Genomic DNA, 24,787 nt, shown 5'->3' with positions numbered 1-24,787 from the left:
AGGTCGGTGCTGGAGGCCCCATTATTCTCTATGTGGAGTGCTGCTCTGCGGGTGGAGGTCGGTGCTGGAGGCCCCATTATTCTCTATGTGGAGTGCGGCTCTGCGGGTGGAGGTCGGTGCTGGAGGCGCCATTATTCTCTATGTGGAGGTCGGTGCTGGAGGCGCCATTATTCTCTATGTGGAGTGCGGCTCTGCGAGTGGAGGTCGGTGCTGGAGGCTCCATTATTCTCTATGTGGAGTGCGGCTCTGCGAGTGGAGGTCGGTGCTGGAGGCCCCATTATTCTCTATGTGGAGTGCGGCTCTGCGGGTGGAGGCCAGTGCTGGAGGCCCCATTATCCTCTATGTGGAGTGCGGCTCTGCGAGTGGAGGTCGGTGCTGGAGGCTCCATTATTCTCTATGTGGAGTGTGGCTCTGCGGGTGGAGGTCGGTGCTGGAGGCTCCATTATTCTCTATGTGGAGTGCGGCTCTGCAGGTGGAGGTCGGTGCTGGAGGCGCCATTATTCTCTATGTGGAGTGCGGCTCTGTGGGTGGAGGTCGGTGCTGGAGGCTCCATTATTCTCTATGTGGAGTGTGGCTCTGCGGGTGGAGGTCGGTGCTGGAGGCCCCATTATTCTCTATGTGGAGTGTGGCTCTGAGGGTGGAGGTCGGTGCTGGAGGCTCCATTATTCTCTATGTGGAGTGCGGCTCTGCGGGTGGAGGTCGGTGCTGGAGGTTCCATTATTCTCTCTGTGGAGTGCGGGTGGAGGTCGGTGCTGGAGGCGCCATTATTCTCTATGTGGAGTGCGGCTCTGTGGGTGGAGGTCGGTGCTGGAGGCTCCATTATTCTCTATGTGGAGTGTGGCTCTGCGGGTGGAGGTCGGTGCTGGAGGCCCCATTATTCTCTATGTGGAGTGTGGCTCTGAGGGTGGAGGTCGGTGCTGGAGGCTCCATTATTCTCTATGTGGAGTGCGGCTCTGCGGGTGGAGGTCGGTGCTGGAGGTTCCATTATTCTCTCTGTGGAGTGCGGGTGGAGGTCGGTGCTGGAGGCGCCATTATTCTCTATGTGGAGTGCGGCTCTGCGGGTGGAGGTCGGTGCTGGAGGCTCCATTATTCTCTATGTGGAGTGTGGCTCTGCGGGTGGAGGTCGGTGCTGGAGGCCCCATTATTCTCTATGTGGAGTGTGGCTCTGAGGGTGGAGGTCGGTGCTGGAGGCTCCATTATTCTCTATGTGGAGTGCGGCTCTGCGGGTGGAGGTCGGTGGTGGAGGCTCCATTATTCTCTGTGGAGTGGAGGTCGGTGGTGGAGGCAGCTGACAATCAGCGTGATTTCAGTAGTCGCGTCCCATTAATAAAGTAGAACCAAAGAGAAGCCGCAGAATCACTGGAAAGAGCAAATCAGTGGCTGCTCCGTCCCGGCAGACTTCGGTGCAGACAGGACGTTCTGTTTCTTGGACGTGTTCACTTGAAGGAGCGAGTTTTGTCCTCAAATCACCTTCTAGTAGGATAAGAGAATATCCCTAAATAATCTAATATGTCCGTGTTCACACCACGAGAGCAGCATTCAGGCCAAACCTCCTCCAGTCCTCAGACTGGAGCTCAATAATGGCCACCAGAAAAATTCACTACTCACTAGTAGAGGTGAATGAATTTTTCAAAATTCGGTTCCAATTATGATCGGCGTCGTATATTGTTTTTGCAATATTCACCGAACACAGCTGAAAGTCATTGGAGTAGAAATTACCGCATATGTTCGGAATATATTCACTCAACTCAGATCCACAGATTACGGCTTATACCGGAATAACCGCTCCAGCTCCAGTCGTTATTTATGATGTTCCATCATCTTCTCATTCAGGTCTCTGCAATATCGGATCCTCTCAGTGAAGATCTTCTATAGAAGAGAATTTTCCTGATTTGCCCATCAAGGACGGATATGGACAGAGACAAGATGGCGGAGAGGATGTTACACCTCACCCTAGAGATCCTCTTCCGGCTTACTGGAGAGGTGAGAGATTCTGATGACGTCACATTACATCATTCTTATCTATGGGAATAACAGATGGACAGAACTGGAGAGGTGAGGACTCTGGAAATGTCTGTAGTGAGATTTATTAATGTGTCTCTCCATAACCAGGATTACACAGTAGTGAAGAAGACCTCTAGTGAGCGCTGTCAGGACCCTGTGTCTGAGGGATGGGGAAGACCCCTGAGCCCAATCACAGGACCTCCACCTCACCCCCTGATATATGTGGACATCAATGACCAGAAGATCCTAGAACTCACCTACAAGATGATTGAGCTGCTGACTGGAGAGGTGACACTGCTGGGAATGCTGGGACATTATACAGTAATGCTATGAAGGGATCGGGGGATGACGGTATCATTGTATGTGTCAGGTTCCTATAAGGTGTCAGGATGTCTCGGTCTATTTCTCCGTGGAGGAGTGGGAGTATTTAGAGGAACACAAAGATCTGTACAAGGACGTCATGATGGAGGTTCCCCAGTCCCTCACATCACCAGGTAATAGACAGGACTAAATACACACGGCCTATAATTATCTGTATGTGAAGAATGAATTCAGTCCCTGTATGTGTTTCCTCCAGATCTATCCAGTAAGAGGACAACACCAGAGAGATGTCCCCGTCCTCTTCTTCCACAGGACTGTAAACAAGAAGATCCCAATGTTCCTCAAGATCATCAGGTAGATGGAGAGAAGGTGTCATGAGATCTCCCCTATGATATGTAGACGGCTGTGAAGGTCTTGTGCTCAGTCTTGTTTTATCCACCAGTATTATATGTTTTATACTTGTGTAATGAGAACGGTGGAGATGGCAGGATTAGAGCTGATCATAGATGGGACTTCTCCATCTGTCGGTGACTTTTACAATATTTGTTTCAGGGTGAAGATCTGACCCATATTAATACTACAGAGACATATGTGAGGGGTGATGAGTGGTGTAAAGAGGAGATTCCTACATATGACTACCCAGGTGAGTAGTAAACACTAAATGCAGAGTAAGACATAACACATGGCACTCAAGGATCCTGTGTGGTGCCCAAGTCAGGTTTCCAGCCCGTCAATCCAATAGTAATAAATCACTTGGCACTCAAATGGTTTCTTTCAGATGTCGCGCTGTGTAGAGCAGCCCCCGGGACTACTCTACACAGCGCGACGGACTGGACGTCTATGAGCGCCATATGCAGCGGCGGATACATGCCCTCCCTCTCCCTTCAAGGATCTGTGAGACGCTCCAGGTGCGCTTTCCATCCCGGGTTGCCTAGGCTCATATACCCCATTGTCCTATGCTTCCAGTTTTGTTAAAGATATTTCTGATGAAGGTCTTCTGATTTGACCGAAAACGTTTAAATAATCTTTGAACTGGATGCACAAATAAATGGGATGTTCACTTTTTTCATCTGAAAGAAACCATTTGAGTGCCAAGTGATTTATTACTACTAAATGCAGAGAAGTCACAGATTCTACTGTAATTATATGTTGAATTTCTAGTGGAAGTACCGGTCCGGGAAGGACCGTCAAGTGAGAAGCCAAACTGTTTTTAGGTGAACAAGAAATATAGTTATGTTCAAAACTTTACACTCCCTAGCAGAATTTTAGCTTTCTTGGCCTTTTTTCTGAGAATATGAATGATAACACCAAAACCTTTTTCTCCACTAATGGTTAGTGGTTGGGCAAACGCCATTTACTGTCAAGCTACTGTGTTTTCTCTTTTTAAATCATCATGACAACCCAAAATATCTAAATGACCCTGATCAAAAGTTCACATACCCCATTTCTTAATACTGTGCATTGCTCCCTCTAACATCAATGCCAGCTTGGAGTCTTTTTTATGGATGTGGATGAGGTTCTTTGTTTTCTCAGATGGTAAAGCTGCCCACTCTTCTTAGCAAAAAGCCTCCAGTTCCTGTAAATTCCTGTTCTGTCTAGCATGAACTGCGCACTCGAGAGTGGCTCAATGATATTGAGATCAAGAGACTGAGATGGCCACTCCAGAACCTTCAGTTTGTTCCACTGTAGCCAAGGACAGGTCGACTTGGCCTTGTGTTTTGGATCATTGTCATGTTGGAACGTCCAAGTATGTCCCATGCGCAACTTCCAATCTGATGATTGCAAATTTGCCTCCAGTATTTGCTGATAATGTGCTGCATTCATGTTTCCTTGAACTTTGACCAAGTTTCCTGTGCCTTTGTAACTCACACATCCCCAAAATATCAGCGATCCACCTCCCTGCATGGTGTTCCTGTCATCATGGGCTTTGTTGACCTCTTTCCAAATGTAACGTTTATGGTTGTGGCCAAAAAGTTAAATTTTGGTCTCATCCCTCCAAATTACTTTGTTCCAGAAGTTTTGAGGCTACAGTCCCTGACAGAAGTTATATCGCTTATCCATTTTATGTAAATAAAAGCTTATAACCTGACGTTAAATTCATCCATTGGTTGTATAAATTATTCTTTTGAAAGCTGACACCCTCCGAAATGTGGTTTTGGTTAAGAAAATAAATTGGCATAAAAGCTGAAATATTGATAATTTAATGGACACAGAATGGTCAGATTTTGACAAGACAAAGTTTTGTCGCCTGGTCATATAATGCACCCAATCCTAGTTTACATCCTCACCTGTGCTCAGTAATGATTGGTTAATTAGTGTGTGTGTGTGTGTGTGTGTGTGTGTGTGTGTGTATAAAAAGAAACCCTGCACCCCAGACCTTCACTTGAACTGCATCTTGAGCTCTGACAACATGCCAAAAATCCACCCTGCGACCAAAGCCTGGATTATCAAGAGGCTGAAGACCAGATCCAGTGCAGATGTGTCTCAGCGTCAAGGACAAAGAATTACAAATAGATTTGATGAGACTGGAGATGTGTCCGGCAGACCCCGCAAGACAACTACTCAAGAGGCACGTTTGTTGGTTAGAAAATCCAAGGCAAACCCCTTTTCCACTGCAGCAGAGCTCCAACAGGCCTGGTCACCTCAAGTCCCTGTGTCAACTGGAACAGTTTGTAGGATTCTGTCTCAGAATGGCCTCCATGGTCGAATCACTGCCCAGAGCCAGCACTAAAGAAAAGGCAAATAAAACGTGTGGCATTTCCGAAGTCCCACAGCCTGCTAAACATATGGATGCTGGAAAAGTGGCAGAAGGTGGATTTCTCTGATGAATCTTCAGTAGAATTACACCACAGCCGCCGCAAATACTGCAGGTGACCTACTGAAGTCCGTATGGACCCAAAATACACCCAGAAAACCGTTAAATTTGGTGGTGGAAAGATCATGGTCTGGGGTTACATTCAGTATGGGGGTATGCGAAACATTTGCAAGGTAGGCAATATCGATAGCCTAAAATATCAGGAAGTATTAGCTACCTCTTATATTCCAAATCATAAAAGGGGTCAAATTCTGCAGCAGGATGGTGCTCCATCTCATACATCCATCTCTACAACAAAGTTCCTCCAGGCAAAAAAGATCAAGGTGCTCAAGGACTGGCCAGCCCAGTCACCAGACATGAACATCATTGAGTATGTTTGGAGTAGGATGAAAGAGGAAGCTTGGAAGACAAAACCAAAGAATCCAGATGAACTCTGGGAGGCATGTAAGACAGCATTCTTTGCTATTCCTGATGACTTCATTAATAAATTGTATGAATCATTGTTGAACCACATGGATGCAGTCCTTCAAGCTCACGGAAGTCACACAAGATATTAAATATGACTCTAGTAGCACCACAACTTCATTCACCAATGTTAGGCAACATATATTTGTATTTTAAGTTAATTATTTGTTTGAATATCACATTACTTTCTGTGGGCGACAAAACATTTTTCTTGTCAAAATCTGACCATTCTGTGTCCATTAACTGATCAATATTTCTGCATTGATGCCAATTTATTTTCTTAACCTAAACCACGTTTCGGAGGGTTTCAGCTTTCAAAAGAATAATTTATACAACCAATGGATGAATTATCATCAGGTTATAAGCTTTTATTTACATAACATGGATAAGCGACATAACTTCTGTCAGGGAGTGTAGTCTCTGTGCTGTTTTTTGTGTATTTTAGGCAAGATACTTTGTGGCATTTGCGCAGTAATCGCTTATGTATGGCACCTCGACCATGCAGCACATTTCTCTTGAAGTGCCTCCTTGTTGTGCTTCTTAAAACAGCTACACCTCTAGTTTTCAGAGAGTTCAGTATTTCAGCTGATGTTATTTGTGGGTTTTTCTTTGCATCCCGAACAATTTACCTAGATGTTGTGGACAACGTTTTTGTTGTTCTACCGGACCGTGGTTTTGGTTTTAGAGCCCCTGATTTTCCATTCATTAATCACAGTTTGAACGCTGCTGACTGGCATTATCAATTTCTTGGATATCTTTTTGTATCCCTTTCCTGTTTTATACAGTTTAACTACCTTTTTCCGTAGATCCGTTGACAATTCTTTTGCTTCCTCATGACTCACAATCTCTAGAAACGTCAGTGGCTGGATGAAAGATGCAAGAGTCTGTCTGGATCCAAGAAACTCACTCAGCTTTTATGCACACAGACACACTGATTACAAACAAACAGGTCACAGGTGAGGATGTTCCCTTTAGAAGCTATTCAAACCCATTTGTGTCAACTTCTGTGCATGTTATCAGGCCAAAATCACCAGAGTATGTGAACTTTTGATCAGGATCATTTGGATGTTTTGGGTTGTCATTATGATTTAAAAAGAGAAAACACAGTGGTTTGCCAATAAATGACTTCACCCAACCACTAACCGTGAGTGGAGAAAAAGTTTTGGTGTCATTGTTCATATTCTCTGAAAAAAAAAAAGCCAAGAAAGCAAAAATTATGCCAGGGCATGTAAACTTTGGAGGACAACTGTATGTTTATGTGTATATATACACAGCAGGATCGCCTATATAACGTGTATACAGCATTATCCGTATCACCTGTATAATGTATACGGACTGCTGTATATACGTGTGTGTATGTACAGTATGTGTGTGTATGTATGTGTGTGTGTGTGTATATATATATATATATATATATATATATATATATATATATATATATATATATATATATATATATATTACACACAGCAGTATCACCTATATAATTGTATATAAACTGCTGTATATAATCATATAGGTGATACTGCTACTGATATATGTGTGTGTTTGTGTGTCTGTATGTGTTATATAGGTGACACTAATGTGTATAGTCACAATATTGTCACTATCCACATTTGGATCTGTGGCAGATCTGGCCTCTAAGATTACAACTTTTTTCCTTTCAGGCTGTCAGGGTTAATGCTGTTTTTCACTGGTGGCCACTGGTGTAATTACATTGTTGCCTAGTTTGCTTATGTTGGTGGTGACCACTCCGACCTTCCTTTAAAAGGTCACCTGATGCATCAGCTGACTGTTGGTTATACAGTTCCTTTTGGAGACCAACCTAGCTGGAGTCAGGAGCTTGCTGAGTGCCGTGGTTCTTCAGCTGAATACTGATTTCTGGTGGCTTACTCTGCTGTGCGGTGCATTGCAGCAGAGAACGCCAAGTGTGGAGTTTGTTGCTTTGTCCCTTTGTTGTCTGTAACTTCCCCTGTGTTGTATTAGTGCAGTGGTGAGACCAGTGCTCTCACCTGCCAGTTCCCTACTTAGGGCTCCTTTTCACTTGTGAGAAATACGTCCGAGTCTCGCAGGTTAAAACCCTCCTCTGGCGCAGGCACTTGGGAGCGGAGCGTGCAGCTCCATGTGTTTCTGTGCAGCCACACGCTCTGCTCCGGAGTGCCGGCGCCAGAGGAGGGTTTTAACCTGCGAGACTCGGACGTATTTCTCACAAGTGAAAAGGAGCCCTTAGGGATAAGAGCAGGGCAAGTGAGGGACTAGGTGTCCTACTCAGCGAAGGGGTGAAAGAACCTAGGGACCTATAGGGACGCTAGTAAGTGCAGGGCACATCCTCAGGTGAGTGCAGGTGGTGTCCATTCCCTATTGACAGGGCCCACCATTGTTAAAGTGTCCCCAGTGTACCCTTGTGTGTTTCGCCGTTTTGTGGCCGTCCACTTGTCTGGTCGTGTCACGCTAGGACAGTCACTTCATGACAAATATATATATATATATATATATATATATATATATATATATATATATATATATATATATATATATATATATATATATATATATATATATATATATATATATATATATATATATATATATTATAGATAGATCCAGTATATCAGTTTCACCTATATCATGTGTAGACAGCAGTCGCAGTATCAACTATGTATAGTATATACCGTAGTTTCCATGTGATCTATATTCAGCAGGCGTGGTGCCTCCTATGTTATCCTATGTACATCAGCCTCAGTGTCTCCTATGTGATGTATGCATCATAATATAGTATAATGCTGTCTTAATTATATTGTACAGTTGTCTGTGTATATAGTATGGCGCTGTGTTTATAATATGGAATTCACTCGATATACACTGCCACATCTCTACACTATTGTTGTGAATTCCGTTCTCGGGCTCCCTCCTGTGGTCGTGAATAGGGTTGAGCGACTTTCATTTTTTTAAGATCGAGTCTGGTTTTGTGAAACCCGATTTAGTCCAGAGTCGAGTCGAGTGAAGTCGGCCGATTATCGCTAAAAGTCGGGGATCGACCGAAACACGAAACCCAATGCAAGTCAATGGGGAAGCATAGCCGGCAGTGAGTGGAGGCCAGGAAAACACCTACAGTGCACATTTTACTGCCAAAAACATCCATTCTTGTTTTCTGAAGCTTGTCAATCTTAATTAACTTTATAATAATAGTTGGGCACTGGAAATTGGGGGTCATTTGGCAAAAGTTGTGGGGGTAGGGCTGGTTCAAGGTTTTAGTGGGCCCAGGAAACATGGACTACGTCATGGCGGTGGAGCAGGGAGAGGTAAGTATTTCAACGTTGCAAGTGCTGTGATCCTGAGCAAGCAGGGGGGGCCCACTCGTTCGCATTGGCACTGGCACAGGGCCCCTCAAAGTACGGCGGTGTGTTTGCATGGCGGGGGCGCCTCCCACCAGCAGCGACACTTTTGCGTACTCTGAGTGGCCCTGTGCCAGTGACGTCGCCAACGAGTATGCCCCCCCACCTGATGAAGGAACCTGCACTTTCATCTGCACCTTCCTCTTTGTCCCTGTGTAAGGTGGTATAATATGCGGGAAGGGGAACCTTACTTTCAGCAGGGTCAGATTCTGGCTGTGTAGAGTACAAGGGGAATGTAGTGGTCTAGGTCAATGTACCAGCAGACTCATCTAGCAGTGGCTGGGCAATGGGCAGGATGATGAGGAAACAGATATAGGGCCAAAGAATAAAGTAGGCTAAATGCAGATCAAAATTGGTAACGGGACTAAACAGGCGGCATTGCTTTGTTCAGTGGAGTAGCAAACCCAAGAGCAGCAGACACTGTTTCAAGGGCCTAACCACACTAGTAGGCCAAATGCAGTTTAATATCTGATAGTATAGGCCGAAAGCCAGAATGTGGAAGCTCAGCTTTGTTCAGTTGAGGACAACACCAGGGAGGGGCAGACACCGTTAGTAGGCCCTAACCACCATTTTGTTTTTTAAAAAACACTTAATGAGAGCCAGAAGGTTGAAGCTCAGCTTTATTCAGTTGAGGGCAACACCAGGGAGGGGCAGACACCGTTAGTAGGCCCTAAACACCATTTTGTTTTTTAAAAAACACTTAATGAGAGCCAGAAGGTTGAAGCTCAGCTTTATTCAGTTGAGGGCAACACCAGGGAGGGGCAGACACCGTTAGTAGGCCCTAAACACCATTTTGTTTTTTAAAAAACACTTAATGAGAGCCAGAAGGTTGAAGCTCAGCTTTATTCAGTTGAGGGCAACACCAGGCAGGGGCAGACACCGTTAGTAGGCCGGAACCACCATTTTGTTTTTTAAAAAACACTTAATGAGAGCCAGAAGGTTGAAGCTCAGCTTTATTCAGTTGAGGGCAACACCAGGCAGGGGCAGACACCGTTAGTAGGCCGGAACCAGCAATGTGTTTAAAAACAGCAGTTAATCAGAGCCGGAAGGTAGAAGCTCAGCTTTATTCAGTTGAGGGCAACACCAGGGAGGGGCAGAAGCCGTTAGTAGGCCCTAACCACCATTTTGTTTTTTAAAAAACACTTAATGAGAGCCAGAAGGTTGAAGCTCAGCTTTATTCAGTTGAGGGCAACACCAGGCAGGGGCAGACACCGTTAGTAGGCCGGAACCAGCAGTGTGTTTAAAAACAGCAGTTAATCAGAGCCGGAAGGTAGAAGCTCAGCTTTATTCAGTTGAGGGCAACACCAGGGAGGGGCAGACACCGTTAGTAGGCCGGAACCAGCAATGTGTTTAAAAACAGCAGTTAATCAGAGCCGGAAGGTAGAAGCTCAGCTTTATTCAGTTGAGGGCAACACCAGGGAGGGGCAGAAGCCGTTAGTAGGCCCTAACCACCATTTTGTTTTTTAAAAAACACTTAATGAGAGCCAGAAGGTTGAAGCTCAGCTTTATTCAGTTGAGGGCAACACCAGGCAGGGGCAGACACCGTTAGTAGGCCGGAACCAGCAATGTGTTTAAAAACAGCAGTTAATCAGAGCCGGAAGGTAGAAGCTCAGCTTTATTCAGTTGAGGGCAACACCAGGGAGGGGCAGAAGCCGTTAGTAGGCCCTAACCACCATTTTGTTTTTTAAAAAACACTTAATGAGAGCCAGAAGGTTGAAGCTCAGCTTTATTCAGTTGAGGGCAACACCAGGCAGGGGCAGACACCGTTAGTAGGCCGGAACCAGCAATGTGTTTAAAAACAGCAGTTAATCAGAGCCGGAAGGTAGAAGCTCAGCTTTATTCAGTTGAGGGCAACACCAGGGAGGGGCAGACACCGTTAGTAGGCCGGAACCAGCAATGTGTTTAAAAACAGCAGTTAATCAGAGCCGGAAGGTAGAAGCTCAGCTTTATTCAGTTGAGGGCAACACCAGGGAGGGGCAGAAGCCGTTAGTAGGCCCTAACCACCATTTTGTTTTTTAAAAAACACTTAATGAGAGCCAGAAGGTTGAAGCTCAGCTTTATTCAGTTGAGGGCAACACCAGGCAGGGGCAGACACCGTTAGTAGGCCGGAACCAGCAATGTGTTTAAAAACAGCAGTTAATCAGAGCCGGAAGGTAGAAGCTCAGCTTTATTCAGTTGAGGGCAACACCAGGGAGGGGCAGACACCGTTAGTAGGCCGGAACCAGCAATGTGTTTAAAAACAGCAGTTAATCAGAGCCGGAAGGTAGAAGCTCAGCTTTATTCAGTTGAGGGCAACACCAGGGAGGGGCAGAAGCCGTTAGTAGGCCCTAACCACCATTTTGTTTTTTAAAAAACACTTAATGAGAGCCAGAAGGTTGAAGCTCAGCTTTATTCAGTTGAGGGCAACACCAGGCAGGGGCAGACACCGTTAGTAGGCCGGAACCACCATTTTGTTTTTTAAAAAACACTTAATGAGAGCCAGAAGGTTGAAGCTCAGCTTTATTCAGTTGAGGGCAACACCAGGCAGGGGCAGACACCGTTAGTAGGCCGGAACCAGCAATGTGTTTAAAAACAGCAGTTAATCAGAGCCGGAAGGTAGAAGCTCAGCTTTATTCAGTTGAGGGCAACACCAGGGAGGGGCAGAAGCCGTTAGTAGGCCCTAACCACCATTTTGTTTTTTAAAAAACACTTAATGAGAGCCAGAAGGTAGAAGCTCAGCTTTATTCAGTTGAGGACAACTTGAATTAGGGACTGCATACAGACTTAGCAGGCTGTCCCCTGTGGACCATGCATCCAATACATTAACCCATTGAGCCACAAAGGACACGTAACCTTCCGTGGCCATGCCTACAGGTCCATGTGTCTGTTGTCAGGTGTACCTTTGTCAGTGTAGGCCTATTGGAAGGAGGGACCGCAGACAGGCTTCGAAGGCCTAACACAATAAAATGGGCTGGCTGTAGGCACTTTAAAATTGGTTCCAGGGGTACACGGGCAGCAGTGGTCTGGTCAGTGGAGGCCTAGTGGAAGGAGGGACCGCAGACAGGCTTCGAAGGCCTAAAATAACAAACAATAGGCTCATGGCAGTTTTACAGCGGTTACATGGATACACGGGCAGGCAGCTTGGTGGTGAGTGGAGGTGTATTTAAAGTAGGGACCGCAGACAGGCTATCAAAGGCCTAAAATAACAAACAATAGGCTCATGGCAGTTTTACAGCGGTTACATGGATACACGGGCAGGCAGCTTGGTGGTGAGTGGAGGAGCATTTAAAGTAGGGACCGCAGACAGGCTATCAAAGGCCTAAAATAACAAACAATAGGCTCATGGCAGTTTTACAGCGGTTACATGGATACACGGGCAGGCAGCTGGTGATGAGTGGAGGAGTATTTAAAGTAGGGACCGCAGACAGGCTATCAAAGGCCTAAAATAACAAACAATAGGCTCATGGCAGTTTTACAGCGGTTACATGGATACACGGGCAGGCAGCTGGTGATGAGTGGAGGAGTATTTAAAGTAGGGACCGCAGACAGGCTATCAAAGGCCTAAAATAACAAACAATAGGCTCATGGCAGTTTTACAGCGGTTACATGGATACACGGGCAGGCAGCTGGTGATGAGTGGAGGAGTATTTAAAGTAGGGACCGCAGACAGGCTATCAAAGGCCTAAAATAACAAACAATAGGCTCATGGCAGTTTTACAGCGGTTACATGGATACACGGGCAGGCAGCTTGGTGGTCAGTGGAGGAGTATTTAAAGTAGGGACCGCAGACAGGCTATCAAAGGCCTAAAATAACAAACAATAGGCTCATGGCAGTTTTACATCGGTTACATGGATACACAGGCAGCTTGGTGGTGAGTGGAGGAGTAGTGCAAGGAGTGTCTGTCCCAGTACTCCCAAAATATAAATAGATGTTAATGTCTCGCAAAACAACCAAAACAAAAAAAAAGGTGGCATACTTAGGTACAGGGGTGGGCTCATCTACTGAGTTTCTGACATAGTAATTTGGCAGTAACTATTTAATGGTGCCAATATAGGACACAGACACAGACTACTTTAAGTTGCATCATAGATGTCTACAAATTTGTATTGTCAGTGCCAGACATTGAATGATGTCAGCGAATAGACTAAAGATTGGTGGAGCTGTGCGACATAATTTTGCACGTGGTAGAGCACATTTTGAGCTGGGGTAGGGGGGGAACTCTCTTGAGGCCGGCGGGACCGCCCCAGGGCCCCTCATGTTACAACGGTGTGTCTGACATTGGGTGCGCACCACCACCGCCAGAGACACTACATTGTACTATGAGGGACCCAGTAGCAATGCCATCAACCAAAAGCGAGCACACCCACCTCTTCAGACAAACAGCAGTCTCACGGGTGCTTGCGCCAAGTCGCGATACCACGGCCCCGTGTGGGGAGTTTTGCCATTTAGGGAGGTGTAAACATGTCGTATGCTGTACAATCAGCTGCAGCAAATTAGACATTAGAAAAGTAATTCACAGGCAAGAGCTTTTCATAGGAAAGCTAGGTGTCGGCCGGGCAAGGTGGGGCAAAAGATTTCGAAATCCAGTTGTGGTTCATTTTAATGAATGTTAGATCGTCAACATTTTGGGTAGCCAGACGAGTCCTTTTTTCGGTTAATATTGAACCTGCAGCACTGAATACTCTTTCTGATAGGACACTTGCTGCCGGGCAAGCAAGCTCCTGCAATGCATATTCTGCCAATTCTGGCCAGGTGTCTAATTTGGAGGCCCAGTAATCAAATGGGAATGACGGTTGAGGGAGAACATCGATAAGGGATGAAAAATAGTTAGTAACCATACTGGACAAATGTTGTCTCCTGTCACTTTCAATTGATGCAGCAGTACCTGTCCTGTCTGTGGTCATAGCAAAATCACTCCACAACCTGGTCAGAAAACCCCTCTGTCCAACGCCACTTCTGATGTGTGCACCCCTAACACTCCTAGTCTGCTGCCCCCTGGAGCTCGTGTGAGAACGATCACGTGCGCTGTGTGCTGGGAATGCCTGAAGCAAACGGTCAACAAGAGTTGATTGTTTGGTTGCTAATATTAGTTCCAAGTTCTCATGTGGCATAATATTTTGCAATTTGCCTTTATAGCGTGGATCAAGGAGGCAGGCCAACCAGTAATCGTCATCGTTCATCATTTTCGTAATGCGTGTGTCCCTTTTTAGGATACGTAAGGCATAATCCGCCATGTGGGCCAAAGTTCCAGTTGTCAAATCTCCGGTTGTGATTGGTTGAGGGGCAGTTGCAGGCAAATCTACGTCACTTGTGTCCCTCAAAAAACCAGAACCCGGCCGTGACACGCAACCAATTTCCTGTGCCCCCAGGAAAGGTTCGGCATTAAAAATATACTCATCCCCATCATCCTCCTCGTCCTCCACCTCCTCTTCGCCCGCTACCTCGTCCTGTACACTGCCCTGACCAGACAATGGCTGACTGTCATCAAGGCTTTCCTCTTCCTCTGGTGCAGACGCCTGCTCTTTTATGTGCGTCAAACTTTGCATCAGCAGACGCATTAGGGGGATGCTCATGCTTATTACGGCGTTGTCTGCAATAACCAGCCGTGTGCATTCCTCAAAACACTGAAGGACTTGACACATGTCTTGTATCTTAGACCACTGCACACCTGACAACTCCATGTCTGCCATCCTACTGCCTGCCCGTGTATCCTCCCACAAATAAATAACAGCACGCCTCTGTTCGCACAGTCTCTGAAGCATGTGCAGTGTTGAGTTCCACCTTGTTGCAACGTCTATGATTAGGCGATGCTGGGGAAGGTTCAAAGACCGCTGATAGGTCTGCATACGGCTGGCGTGTACAGGCGAACGTCGGATATGTGAGCAAAGTGCACGCACTTTGAGGAGCAGGTCGGAGAACCCAGGATAAGTTTTCAATAAGCACTGCACCACCAGGTTTAAGGTGTGAGCCAGGCAAGGAATGTGTTTCAGTTGGGAAAGGGAGATGGCAGCCATGAAATTCCTTCCGTTATCACTCACTACCTTGCCTGCCTCAAGATCTACTGTGCCCAGCCACGACTGCGTTTCTTGTTGCAAGAACTCGGACAGAACTTCCGCGGTGTGTCTGTTGTCGCCCAAACACTTCATAGCCAATACAGCCTGCTGACGCTTGGCAGTAGCTGGCCCATAATGGGACAACTGGTGTGCAACAGTGTCATCTGCCGATGGAGTGGTTGGCAGACTGCGTTCTGTGGAAGAGCTGTAGCTTCTGCAGGAGGACGAGGAGGAGGAGGAGGAGGGGGTGCGAACGCCTACAGCCAACTGTTTCCTAGACTGTGGGCTAGGCACAACTGTCCCTAAATTGATGTCGCCTGTGGACCCTGCATCCACCACATTCACCCAGTGTGCCGTGATGGACACATAACGTCCCTGGCCATGCCTACTGGTCCATGCATCTGTAGTCAGGTGCACCTTTGTACTCACAGATTGCCTGAGTGCATGGACGATGCGCTGTTTAACGTGCAGGGCTGGGATGGCTTTTCTGGAAAAAAAGTGTCGACTGGGTAGCTCGTATCGTGGTTCAGCGTACTCCATCAGGGCTTTGAAAGCTTCGCTTTCAACTAACCGGTAGGGCATCATCTCTAACGAGATTAGTCTAGCTATGTGGGCGTTAAAACCCTGTGTACGCGGATGCGAGGATAAGTACTTCCTTTTTCTAACCAGAGTGTCATGTAGGGTGAGCTGGACTGGAGAGCTGGAGATCGTGGAACTTTCGGGTGTGCCGGTGTACATGGCAGACTGAGAGACGGTTGGAGACGGTATTGTTTCCGCCGGTGCCCTAGATGCAATATTTCCTCCTACAAAACTGGTGGTTCCCTGACCCTGACTGCTTTTGGCTGGCAAAGAAACCTGCACAGATACTGCCGGTGGTGCGGAAAATGGTGGCCTTACAGTGACGGAAGGGATGTTGCGTTGCTGACTAGCTTCATTGGCCGAGGGTGCTACAACCTTAAGGGACGTTTGGTAGTTAGTCCAGGCTTGAAAATGCATGGTGGTTAAGTGTCTATGCATGCAACTATTATTTAGACTTTTCAGATTCTGACCTCTGCTTAAGCTAGTTGAACATTTTTGACAGATGACTTTGCGCTGATCAGTTGGATGTTGTTTAAAAAAATGCCAGACTGCACTCTTCCTAGACTCGGATCCCTTTTCAGGGATTGCAGACTGAGCTTTAACCGGATGGCCACGCTGTCCTCCAACAGGTTTTGGCTTTGACACGCGTTTTGGGCCAGATACGGGCCCGGCAGATGGAACCTGTTGCGATGTTGATGCCTGCTGCGGCCCCTCCTCCACCTCCGCTTCTGAACTACTGCCGCCTGCACCCTGTTCCCCCAATGGCTGCCAATCGGGGTCAATAACTGGGTCATCTATTACCTCCTCTTCGAGCTCGTGTGCAACTTCGTCTGTGTCACTGTGTCGGTCGGTGGTATAGCGTTCGTGGCGGGGCAACATAGTCTCATCAGGGTCTGATTGTGGATCTGTACCCTGAGAGGGCAATGTGGTGGTCTGAGTCAAAGGAGCAGCATAGTACTCTGGCTGTGGCTGTGCATCAGTGCACTCCATGTCAGAATCTACTTGTAATGGGCATGGCCTGTTAAATGTTTCACTTTCTAAGCCAGGGACGGTATGTGTAAAGAGCTCCATGGAGTGACCCGTTGTGTCGCCTGCTGCATCCTTCTCTCTTGTTGTAGTTTTTGCTGAGGAGGACAAGGAAGCGACTTGTCCCTGACCGTGAACATCCACAAGCGACGCGCTGCTTTTACATTTACCAGTTTCGGAAGAGGAGGCAAAAGAGCTAGAGGCTGAGTCTGCAATGTAAGCCAAAACTTGCTGTTGCTGCTCCGCCTTTAAAAGCGGTTTTCCTACTCCCAGAAAAGAGCGTTCGAGGCCTTGTGTAGCCTGACGACGAAACTGGCTCCACAGCTCCAGACTTAGGTGGAATATTTTTATCCCCACGACCACCTGATGCTCCACTACCACTACCATCATTACCAGCTGACAATGAACGCCCACGACGACCTCTTGCACCAGACTTCCTCATTGTTTTAAAATCTTAACCAAAGTAACTTTATTTGTTGCTGTCAAACAACTTACACGGTGAGCTATAACTTCAGTATGATTTCAATATCCCTTAACAGGTTGGTGAGACCACAAGGAAAATCAGGCACAATGTTACACACTCTGTTTTCTGTGGCACAAAATCACAGAGATGACACACACGCAGGACTGTCACTCAAGCACTAATGTCAATATTAATCTCCCACCTAATTTATTTATTTTTTTTTCTCAGGGAGACTTTAGAAACCAAATAATATTAAAAAAAAAACAAAAAAAAAAAGGCTTTCTATGGCCCACAATTAGAGAGAGAGAGAGGTGGCACACCCAGGAGTCAAGACTGGCGCACAAGCTGAAAGGACAATATTACTCTCCCACTGTTTTTTTAAGTTTTTTTTCTTTTATTTTCAGGGAGACTTTAGAAACCAAATAATATTAAAAAAACCAAAAAAATAAATAGCCTTTCTATGGCCCACTGAATGAGAGAGAGAGGTGGCACACCCAGGAGTCAAGACTGGCACACAAGCTGAAAGGGCAATATTACTCTCCCACTGTTTTTTTATGTATTTTTTTGTTTTTTAAGGGAGACTTTAGAAACCAAATAATATTAAAAAAACCAAAAAAATAAATAGCCTTTCTATGGCCCACTGAATGAGAGAGAGAGAGGTGGCACACCCAGGAGTCAAGACTGGCACACAAGCTGAAAGGGCAATATTACTCTCCCACTGTTTTTTTATGTATTTTTTGTATTTTAAGGGAGACTTTAGAAACCCAATAATATTTAAAAAAAAAAAAAAAAAAGGCTTTCTATGGCCCACAATTAGAGAGAGAGGTGGCACACCCAGGAGTCAAGACTGGCACACAAGCTGAAAGGGCAATATTACTCTCCCACTGTTTTTTTATTTATTTTATTTTTTTTCAGGGAGACTTTAGAAACCAAATAATAAGAAAAAAAATAAATAAATAAATAGGCTTTCTATAGCCCACTGAATAAGAGAGAGAGCGCACACACAGCAGTGGCACACAAGCCCTGACTGAGGCCAATATTTTTCTACCACTGATTGATGTAGTGTTTTTGTGTTGAGGTAGAATTTAGAACACAAATCACGGAAAAAATAAATAGGCTTTCTATGGCCCACTCAGTGAGAGATGGCACACACAGGGATGGCACTGTAGCAGAAATGCCAATCTTAATCTCCCACAAAAAAAAAAAAAAAAAACAGGGACTGTCCTACAATTACTATCTCCCTGCAGTAATCTAAGCCAGGTATGGCAGGCAGCAATAGGAGTGGACTGATGCACAAATTAAATAAAAAGTGTGGACAAACAAAAAAGATAGCTGTGCAGAAAGGAACAAGAGGATATGTGCTTTGAAAAAAGCAGTTGGTTTCCACAGTGGCGTACACACAGCAATACAGCTATCATGGAGCCTTCTAGGGCAGCCCAATGAGCTACAGCGCTGAGGAAAAAAAAAAAAAATAGCTTCCACTGTTCCTGCACACCGAAGGTGGTGTTGGACAGTGGAAATCGCTACAGCACAAGCGGTTTGGTGGTTAGTGGACCCTGCCTAACGCTCTCCCTGCTTCTGACGAAGCGGCAGCAACCTCTCCCTAAGCTCAGATCAGCAGCAGTAAGATGGCGGTCGGCGGGAACGCCCCTTTATAGCCCCTGTGACGCCGCAGACAGCAAGCCAATCACTGCAATGCCCTTCTCTAAGATGGTGGGGACCAGGATCTATGTCATCACGCTGCCCACACTCTGCGTTCACCTTCATTGGCTGAGAAATGGCGCTTTTCGCGTCATTGAAACGCGACTTTGGCGCGAAAGTCGCGTACCGCATGGCCGACAAGCACAGGGGTCGGATCGGGTTTCATGAGACGCCGACTTAGCCAAAAGTCGGCGACTTTTGAAAATGATCGACCCGTTTCGCTCAACCCTAGTCGTGAATGGTACTTTGGTGAGTTCTGTCCTTGGACACCCTCTGGTGGCTTTGAGTAGAACTGCTGATCTTTGAGGTTGGCTTTCTCAGCTGCCCTCGCTTATTGCTTCTGCTGGCTTCCCTATTTAACTCTGCTCAGATCGTTAGTTCATGCCAGCTGTCAATGTCTTAGTACTGGTTCAGATCTCTCTTGGATTTCTCTGATGACCTGTCTACTCCAGCAGAAGCTAAGTCCCTGCTAGTTCATTTGTTGTTCATTGGTTTTTGAATATATTTCTCAGTACATGCTATGTTCTAGTCCAGCTTGCTATTATGATATTTCCTTGCTAGCTGGAAGCTCTGGGGGTGCAGAGCTGCACCTCCACACCGTGAGTCGGTGTGGAGGTCTTTTTGCACACTCTGCGTGGTTTTTGTAGTTTTTATACTGACCGCATAGTTCCCTTTCCTATCCTCTGTCTTTCTAGAGAAGATTCGGCCTCCTTTGCTAAAATCTGTTTCATTCCTGTGTTTGTCACTTCCCTCTTAACTCAGTCATTATTTGTGGGGGCTTCCTTTCCTTTGGGGAATTTCTCTGAGGCAAGCTAAGGCTTCTATTTCTATCTTTAGGGGTAGTTAGCTCTTAGGCTGTGAAGAGGCGTCTAGGGAGAGTTAGGCACGCTCCACGGCTATTTCTAGTATGTGTGATAGGATTAGGGATTGCGGTCAGTAGAGTTACCATCTCCTCAGAGCTTGTCCCAGGTTTTTCCGTTTTAACCATCAGGTCATTCCGGGTGCTCCTAACCACCAGGTCCATAACACACTATATAGTATATACACCTCTCTATATTCCTTACCATTGTATATAATATGGAGCTTTGTTTATAATAGATTGTAGTATACAGCTCTGGCAAATATTAAGAGACCACTGCGAAATTTTCACTTTTTTTGCTGTTAGAGTAGGACTGGCAAGAGTGAGGACCCTTGACGTGGGTTGCCAGCTTACGTATTGTGGCCATAATATTAGCTAATACCTTCCATACCTTGCTGAAGCATCCCCAGATCATCACCGATCTTCCACCAAATTTCACACTGGGTGCAAGACACTGTGGCTTGTACGCCTCTCCAGTCTGCGTGTAACCAATAGATGACCAGGTGTTGATCTGGGGAAGCTTCAGCAAGGCTGGAATTGGGCAGGTTAATCTTTGCGAAGGACGTATGAATCAAGCCGCATACAAGGTTATCCTGGAAAAAACACTTGCTTCCTTCAGCTCAGGCAATGTTCCCCAACTCTGAAGACTGGTTTTCAAGCAGGTAAATCAAGTCAATGAAGGTGTGGATGAAGGACCACCACATCAAATCCTTGTCATGGCCGGCCCAGTCTCCAGACCTGAACTCCATGGAAAACCTCTAGAATGTAATCAAGAGGAAGATGGATAGTCACAAGCCATCAAAGAAGTACTGATTGCTGAACTCTTCCTGAGGTAAAACATTAGTATTGTTGATTATGAACTTGTTTCTTTTTTTTGCATTATGAGGTCTGCAAGCAATGCATTTTTTGTTATTTTGACCATTTCTCATTTTCAGAAAATAAATACAAAATGTATTGCTTGGAACTTCGGAGACATGTTGTCAGTTGTTTATAGAATAAAAGAACAATTTACATTTTACTCAAAAATATATCTATAAAGAGAAAAATCAGACAAACTGAACATTTTGCAGTGGTCTCTTAATTATTGCCAGAACTGTATATTGTGGAGCTGTGTACACTTCTCCTGCCCTGTATAAATGGTGCCATTCTCTTCTCAGTATCAATTATGTGTATATACACTGCACAGTTCCACTCCTCCTGTCCTGTATATACCCACTGCACAGTGCCACTCCTCCTGTCCTGTATATATACACTGCACAGTACCACTCCTCCTGTCCTGTATATATACACTGCACAGTGCCACTCCTCCTGTCCTGTATATATACAATGCACAGTACCACTCCTCCTGTATATATACACTGCACAGTACCACTCCACCTGTATATACACAGTGCACAGTACCACTCCTCCTGTCCTGTATATATACACTGCACAGCACCACACCTCCTGTATATATACACTACACAGTACCACTCCTCCTGTCCTGTGTATATATACACTGCACAGCACCACTCCTCCTGTCCTGTATATATACACTGCACAGTACCACTCCTCCTGTCCTGTATATATACACTGCACAGTACCACTCCTCCTGTCCTGTATATATACACTGCACAGTACCACTCCTCCTGTCCTGTATATATACACTGCACAGTACCACTCCTCCTGTCCTGTATATATACACTGCACAGTACCACTCCTCCTGTCCTGTATATATACACTGCCCAGTACCACTCCTCCTGTCCTGTATATATACACTGCACAGTACCACTCCTCCTGTCCTGTATATATACACTGCACGGTACCACTCCTGTCCTGTGTATATATACACTGCACAGTACCACTCCTCCTGTATATATACACTGCACAGTACCACTCCTCCTGTCCTGTATATATACACTGCACAGTACCACTCCTCCTGTCCTGTATATATACACTGCACAGTACCACTCCTCCTGTCCTGTATATATACACTGCACAGTACCACTCCTCCTGTATATATACACTGCACAGTACCGCTCCTCCTGTCCTGTATATATACACTGCACAGTACAACTCCTCCTGTCCTGTGTGTATGTATATTGTACAGTACCACTTCTCCTATCCTGTATACCGGATTTTTCTGACTATAAGACGCATCGGACCATAAGACGCACCTAGGTTTTAGGGGAGGAAATTAGGGGAAAAAAAACTGAAGCAAAATATGTGGTCACTTCTGTACTTAATATCCCCATCCTGCTACACATAGCCGCTCATCCTTATCCTGGTATGCATGGCCCCCTCCTTATCCTGGTATGATTGGCCCCATCCCATTCATGGTACGACTGGTCCCATCACAAAAGATTAAACAAAAAAACAAACCATTCGGGCATGTTCACACAATCAGTATTTGGTCCGTATTTTACCTCAGTATTTGTAAGCCAAAACCAGGAGTGGGTAATAAATACAGAAGTGGTGCATATGTTTCTATTATACTTTTCCTCTGACTGTTCCACTCCTGGTTTTGGCTTACAAATACTGAGGTAAAAAACTCACCAAATACTGAACATGTGAACATGACCTTACACTTGCCTTCCTCCGTTCCCTCGCATGGCAGGGACATCATGTGCTGCTCACAAGCAGAGCACAGCTGCCAGAATACTCACCGGGACTCTGCGCACATAGAGCAGTGAGTATTCATTGCTCTTCAGTAGCGCGCGGTGTCAGCCATCGGCTTCCTGCTGCTGCCGGCGGTCACTTGTGTCGATACTTTAGAGAAATGAATATTCAGGACGCGCTCAGAAGTGTATTAGACCCGCTGGAGTGCCTTGTGGTCATTGTAGGATGCCTGGGAGTCACAAGGCAAAGTAAAAGTACGTGTGGGCCTGGACAAGCTATTTGACCAAGGCATTGTTCAGGAAAACCTGTTATGGGCTTTTATTTTTGGAATGGACTGCAAGAAGGTAGTGGTGCTGGTCCGTTTCCTCCAGGCCGGGTCTTGGGTCTTATATGTGACCCATGGACACAGATTCCACTTTAGAAAAAAAACTACAGGAAGGGTTTGTGTGTGTGTCAGTTTGGAGTGTGCAACTTGCGGAGCAAGATGGCTCTGCAGAAGCTCAGCCTGTGTTGACACAGAGCCAGCAGAGCAAACTCCTGGAACCCTGCAGTGTTATACGGTGGTGCTGTTGCCCTCGGCAACCGGACTCCCAGTGACTGCTTTGTTTCCCTGCTGCGATCCGGAGGATTCCGTATGCTGTACACTGTGTGAGTGTGGACATTATATGAAATATATACAAACAAACAAGGAAAAAAACCATAAAGGCTCCTACTCATCTTTCCCCCGCAGCGCGTAGTCTGTGTTAAATATTTTAATAAAATAGCACCGGAAACTCCTCCAGCCTCGTAGGAGCTTGCGGTAAGTCCTCCCGTATTCGGTCAGCACCTACATATACCAAAATCTCCGGTTACACTCCTCCTCCATCCTCATCGTCCTTCCTGTCACCTCTATTAACCCTGGATGCGTCCTCTGATTCTGGCCACACTGCGCTGGCGCAGTCTACACCAACTTCGGACAGAAGGACGCAACCAGAGCTACATTATAGATACAGTCATGGATGAAATTAAGTTTTGGCAAAGCGCTAACAATTTTGTCTGGACCATTTTTGGAGGCGTTTTTTCTCTGTATTTTTTTTTGTGTTATTCCAATACACACAAAGTAAACCGTTTCAATGGCGCCAACACTTTCGTCCATGACTGTGTATAGAGAAATGTGAGACAATATAGAGATTAAAAATACACTTTATTAGATCGCAATTGATAACATCTAAAAATACAAAAAGCCATTTAAGAAGGATAAATGTAATCACAAAAAGACAATGGAATGGGGCATCTGGATGAGCAGTGGATAAGTCCTAAGCATCCAGCCTTATGGATCGTTCACACATCCTGATATTTCCAGTACTGTAAAAGCCCGAACCAGAGATATTTGTGTCCATTTGTTCGTGTATTTCATACATGTGGCAACCATGTGCCGCAGCAGTAACATAACGGATGTTGAAGACAGCTCACATTATTGACCCTTGCTCTGCCTGCGAACAGCACTAGCAGGGGACAATGTTGAGAGATGTATTGAGACCCCACTTAAAAATAAAATAAAAAATCACATTGTACTAACCTTAAGGGCTCATACTCCTCTGCGAGGAAAACTAACATGCGCAATGTTTTAAAAAGTTGGACTGCACTCTGACCAATTTAAATCTACGAACATGCTGTGGTTGTCCTCGAATCTCAGATGAGACTCGCCAATGCAAGTGTGAAAATTATTAACCAGCAGAGGGAAAGCCGATGGCTGGGGGCTGATGTTTATAGCCTGGGAAGGTGGTTGTACACATGGAGCTTCCCAGGATATTGATATCAGCTCACAGCTGTATACTTAGTCTTTCCTGGTTATTAAACTAGGGGGCCCCTCAAAAAAATGACTTGTGCACACGTTGCAGTTTTACTGCGTATCAGCGTTTATTTCCGCGCAGAGACGCTGCAGATCCGCAAAGTAATGTACAGTATAATGTAAATTAATAGGGAAAAAAAATGCTGTGCTAATTTAGCAGAAAATTCCTCATGGAAAACACAGCACATTGAAAGAAGGAGCATGTCACTTCTTTTGTGCGGATCTGCAGTGTTTCTACACCCTTCCATTATAGAAATCCGCACAAAATCCGCATTAAATCCGCAACAAAAACACATAAAATCTGCACCTGCGGTTTCTGCCAGGAGATGCAGATTTTGTGCAGAAAATTCTGCACCCAAATCTGCAACATGTGCACATAGCCTTAAGGTCCCCCTTTAATTAATAATCAGCAAAGGCTAGGGAGAGAGCTGCGGGCCAGTATTAATAGCCTACGAAGGGACCATGGACATTGACCCCATTCCAGACTAAAAACCTCAGCCGCCCCAGAAATAGCCCATATATAAGAAGCACCAATTCTGGCACTTAGGGCTCCTTTTCACTTGCGAGACATACGGCCGTGTCTTGCAGGTTAAAACCCTCCTCTGGCGCCGCCACTTGGGAGCGGAGCGTGCAGCTCCATATGTTGCTATGCAGCCGCACACTCCGCTCTGGAGTGCCGGCGAGAAACGGCCGTATG

The 24,787-nt window shown here is 45.8% G+C and overlaps 2 protein-coding genes across 3 annotated transcripts in view; both read left to right on the top strand.

Moving 5' to 3' along the window:
- The window catches only part of LOC143768015 (uncharacterized), a 611,009-nt gene that overhangs the window by 441,818 nt on the left and 144,404 nt on the right, over nucleotides 1–24,787 (top strand). The window lies entirely within an intron of this gene.
- Nucleotides 1–24,787, top strand: part of LOC143768029 (uncharacterized) — a 788,341-nt gene that overhangs the window by 749,784 nt on the left and 13,770 nt on the right. The window contains exons 2-6 of the mRNA XM_077256680.1: nucleotides 1,834–1,983; nucleotides 2,113–2,292; nucleotides 2,375–2,498; nucleotides 2,582–2,679; nucleotides 2,878–2,968. Coding sequence (XP_077112795.1) covers nucleotides 1,912–1,983; nucleotides 2,113–2,292; nucleotides 2,375–2,498; nucleotides 2,582–2,679; nucleotides 2,878–2,968 — 565 coding nt within the window. The 5' untranslated portion in view covers nucleotides 1,834–1,911. The remainder of the gene's footprint in view (nucleotides 1–1,833; nucleotides 1,984–2,112; nucleotides 2,293–2,374; nucleotides 2,499–2,581; nucleotides 2,680–2,877; nucleotides 2,969–24,787) is intronic.

This window comes from Ranitomeya variabilis, chromosome 4 (assembly GCF_051348905.1).
Source record: "Ranitomeya variabilis isolate aRanVar5 chromosome 4, aRanVar5.hap1, whole genome shotgun sequence".
Lineage (NCBI taxonomy): Eukaryota > Metazoa > Chordata > Amphibia > Anura > Dendrobatidae > Ranitomeya > Ranitomeya variabilis.
This window is presented reverse-complemented; position numbering and strand designations above follow the sequence as displayed.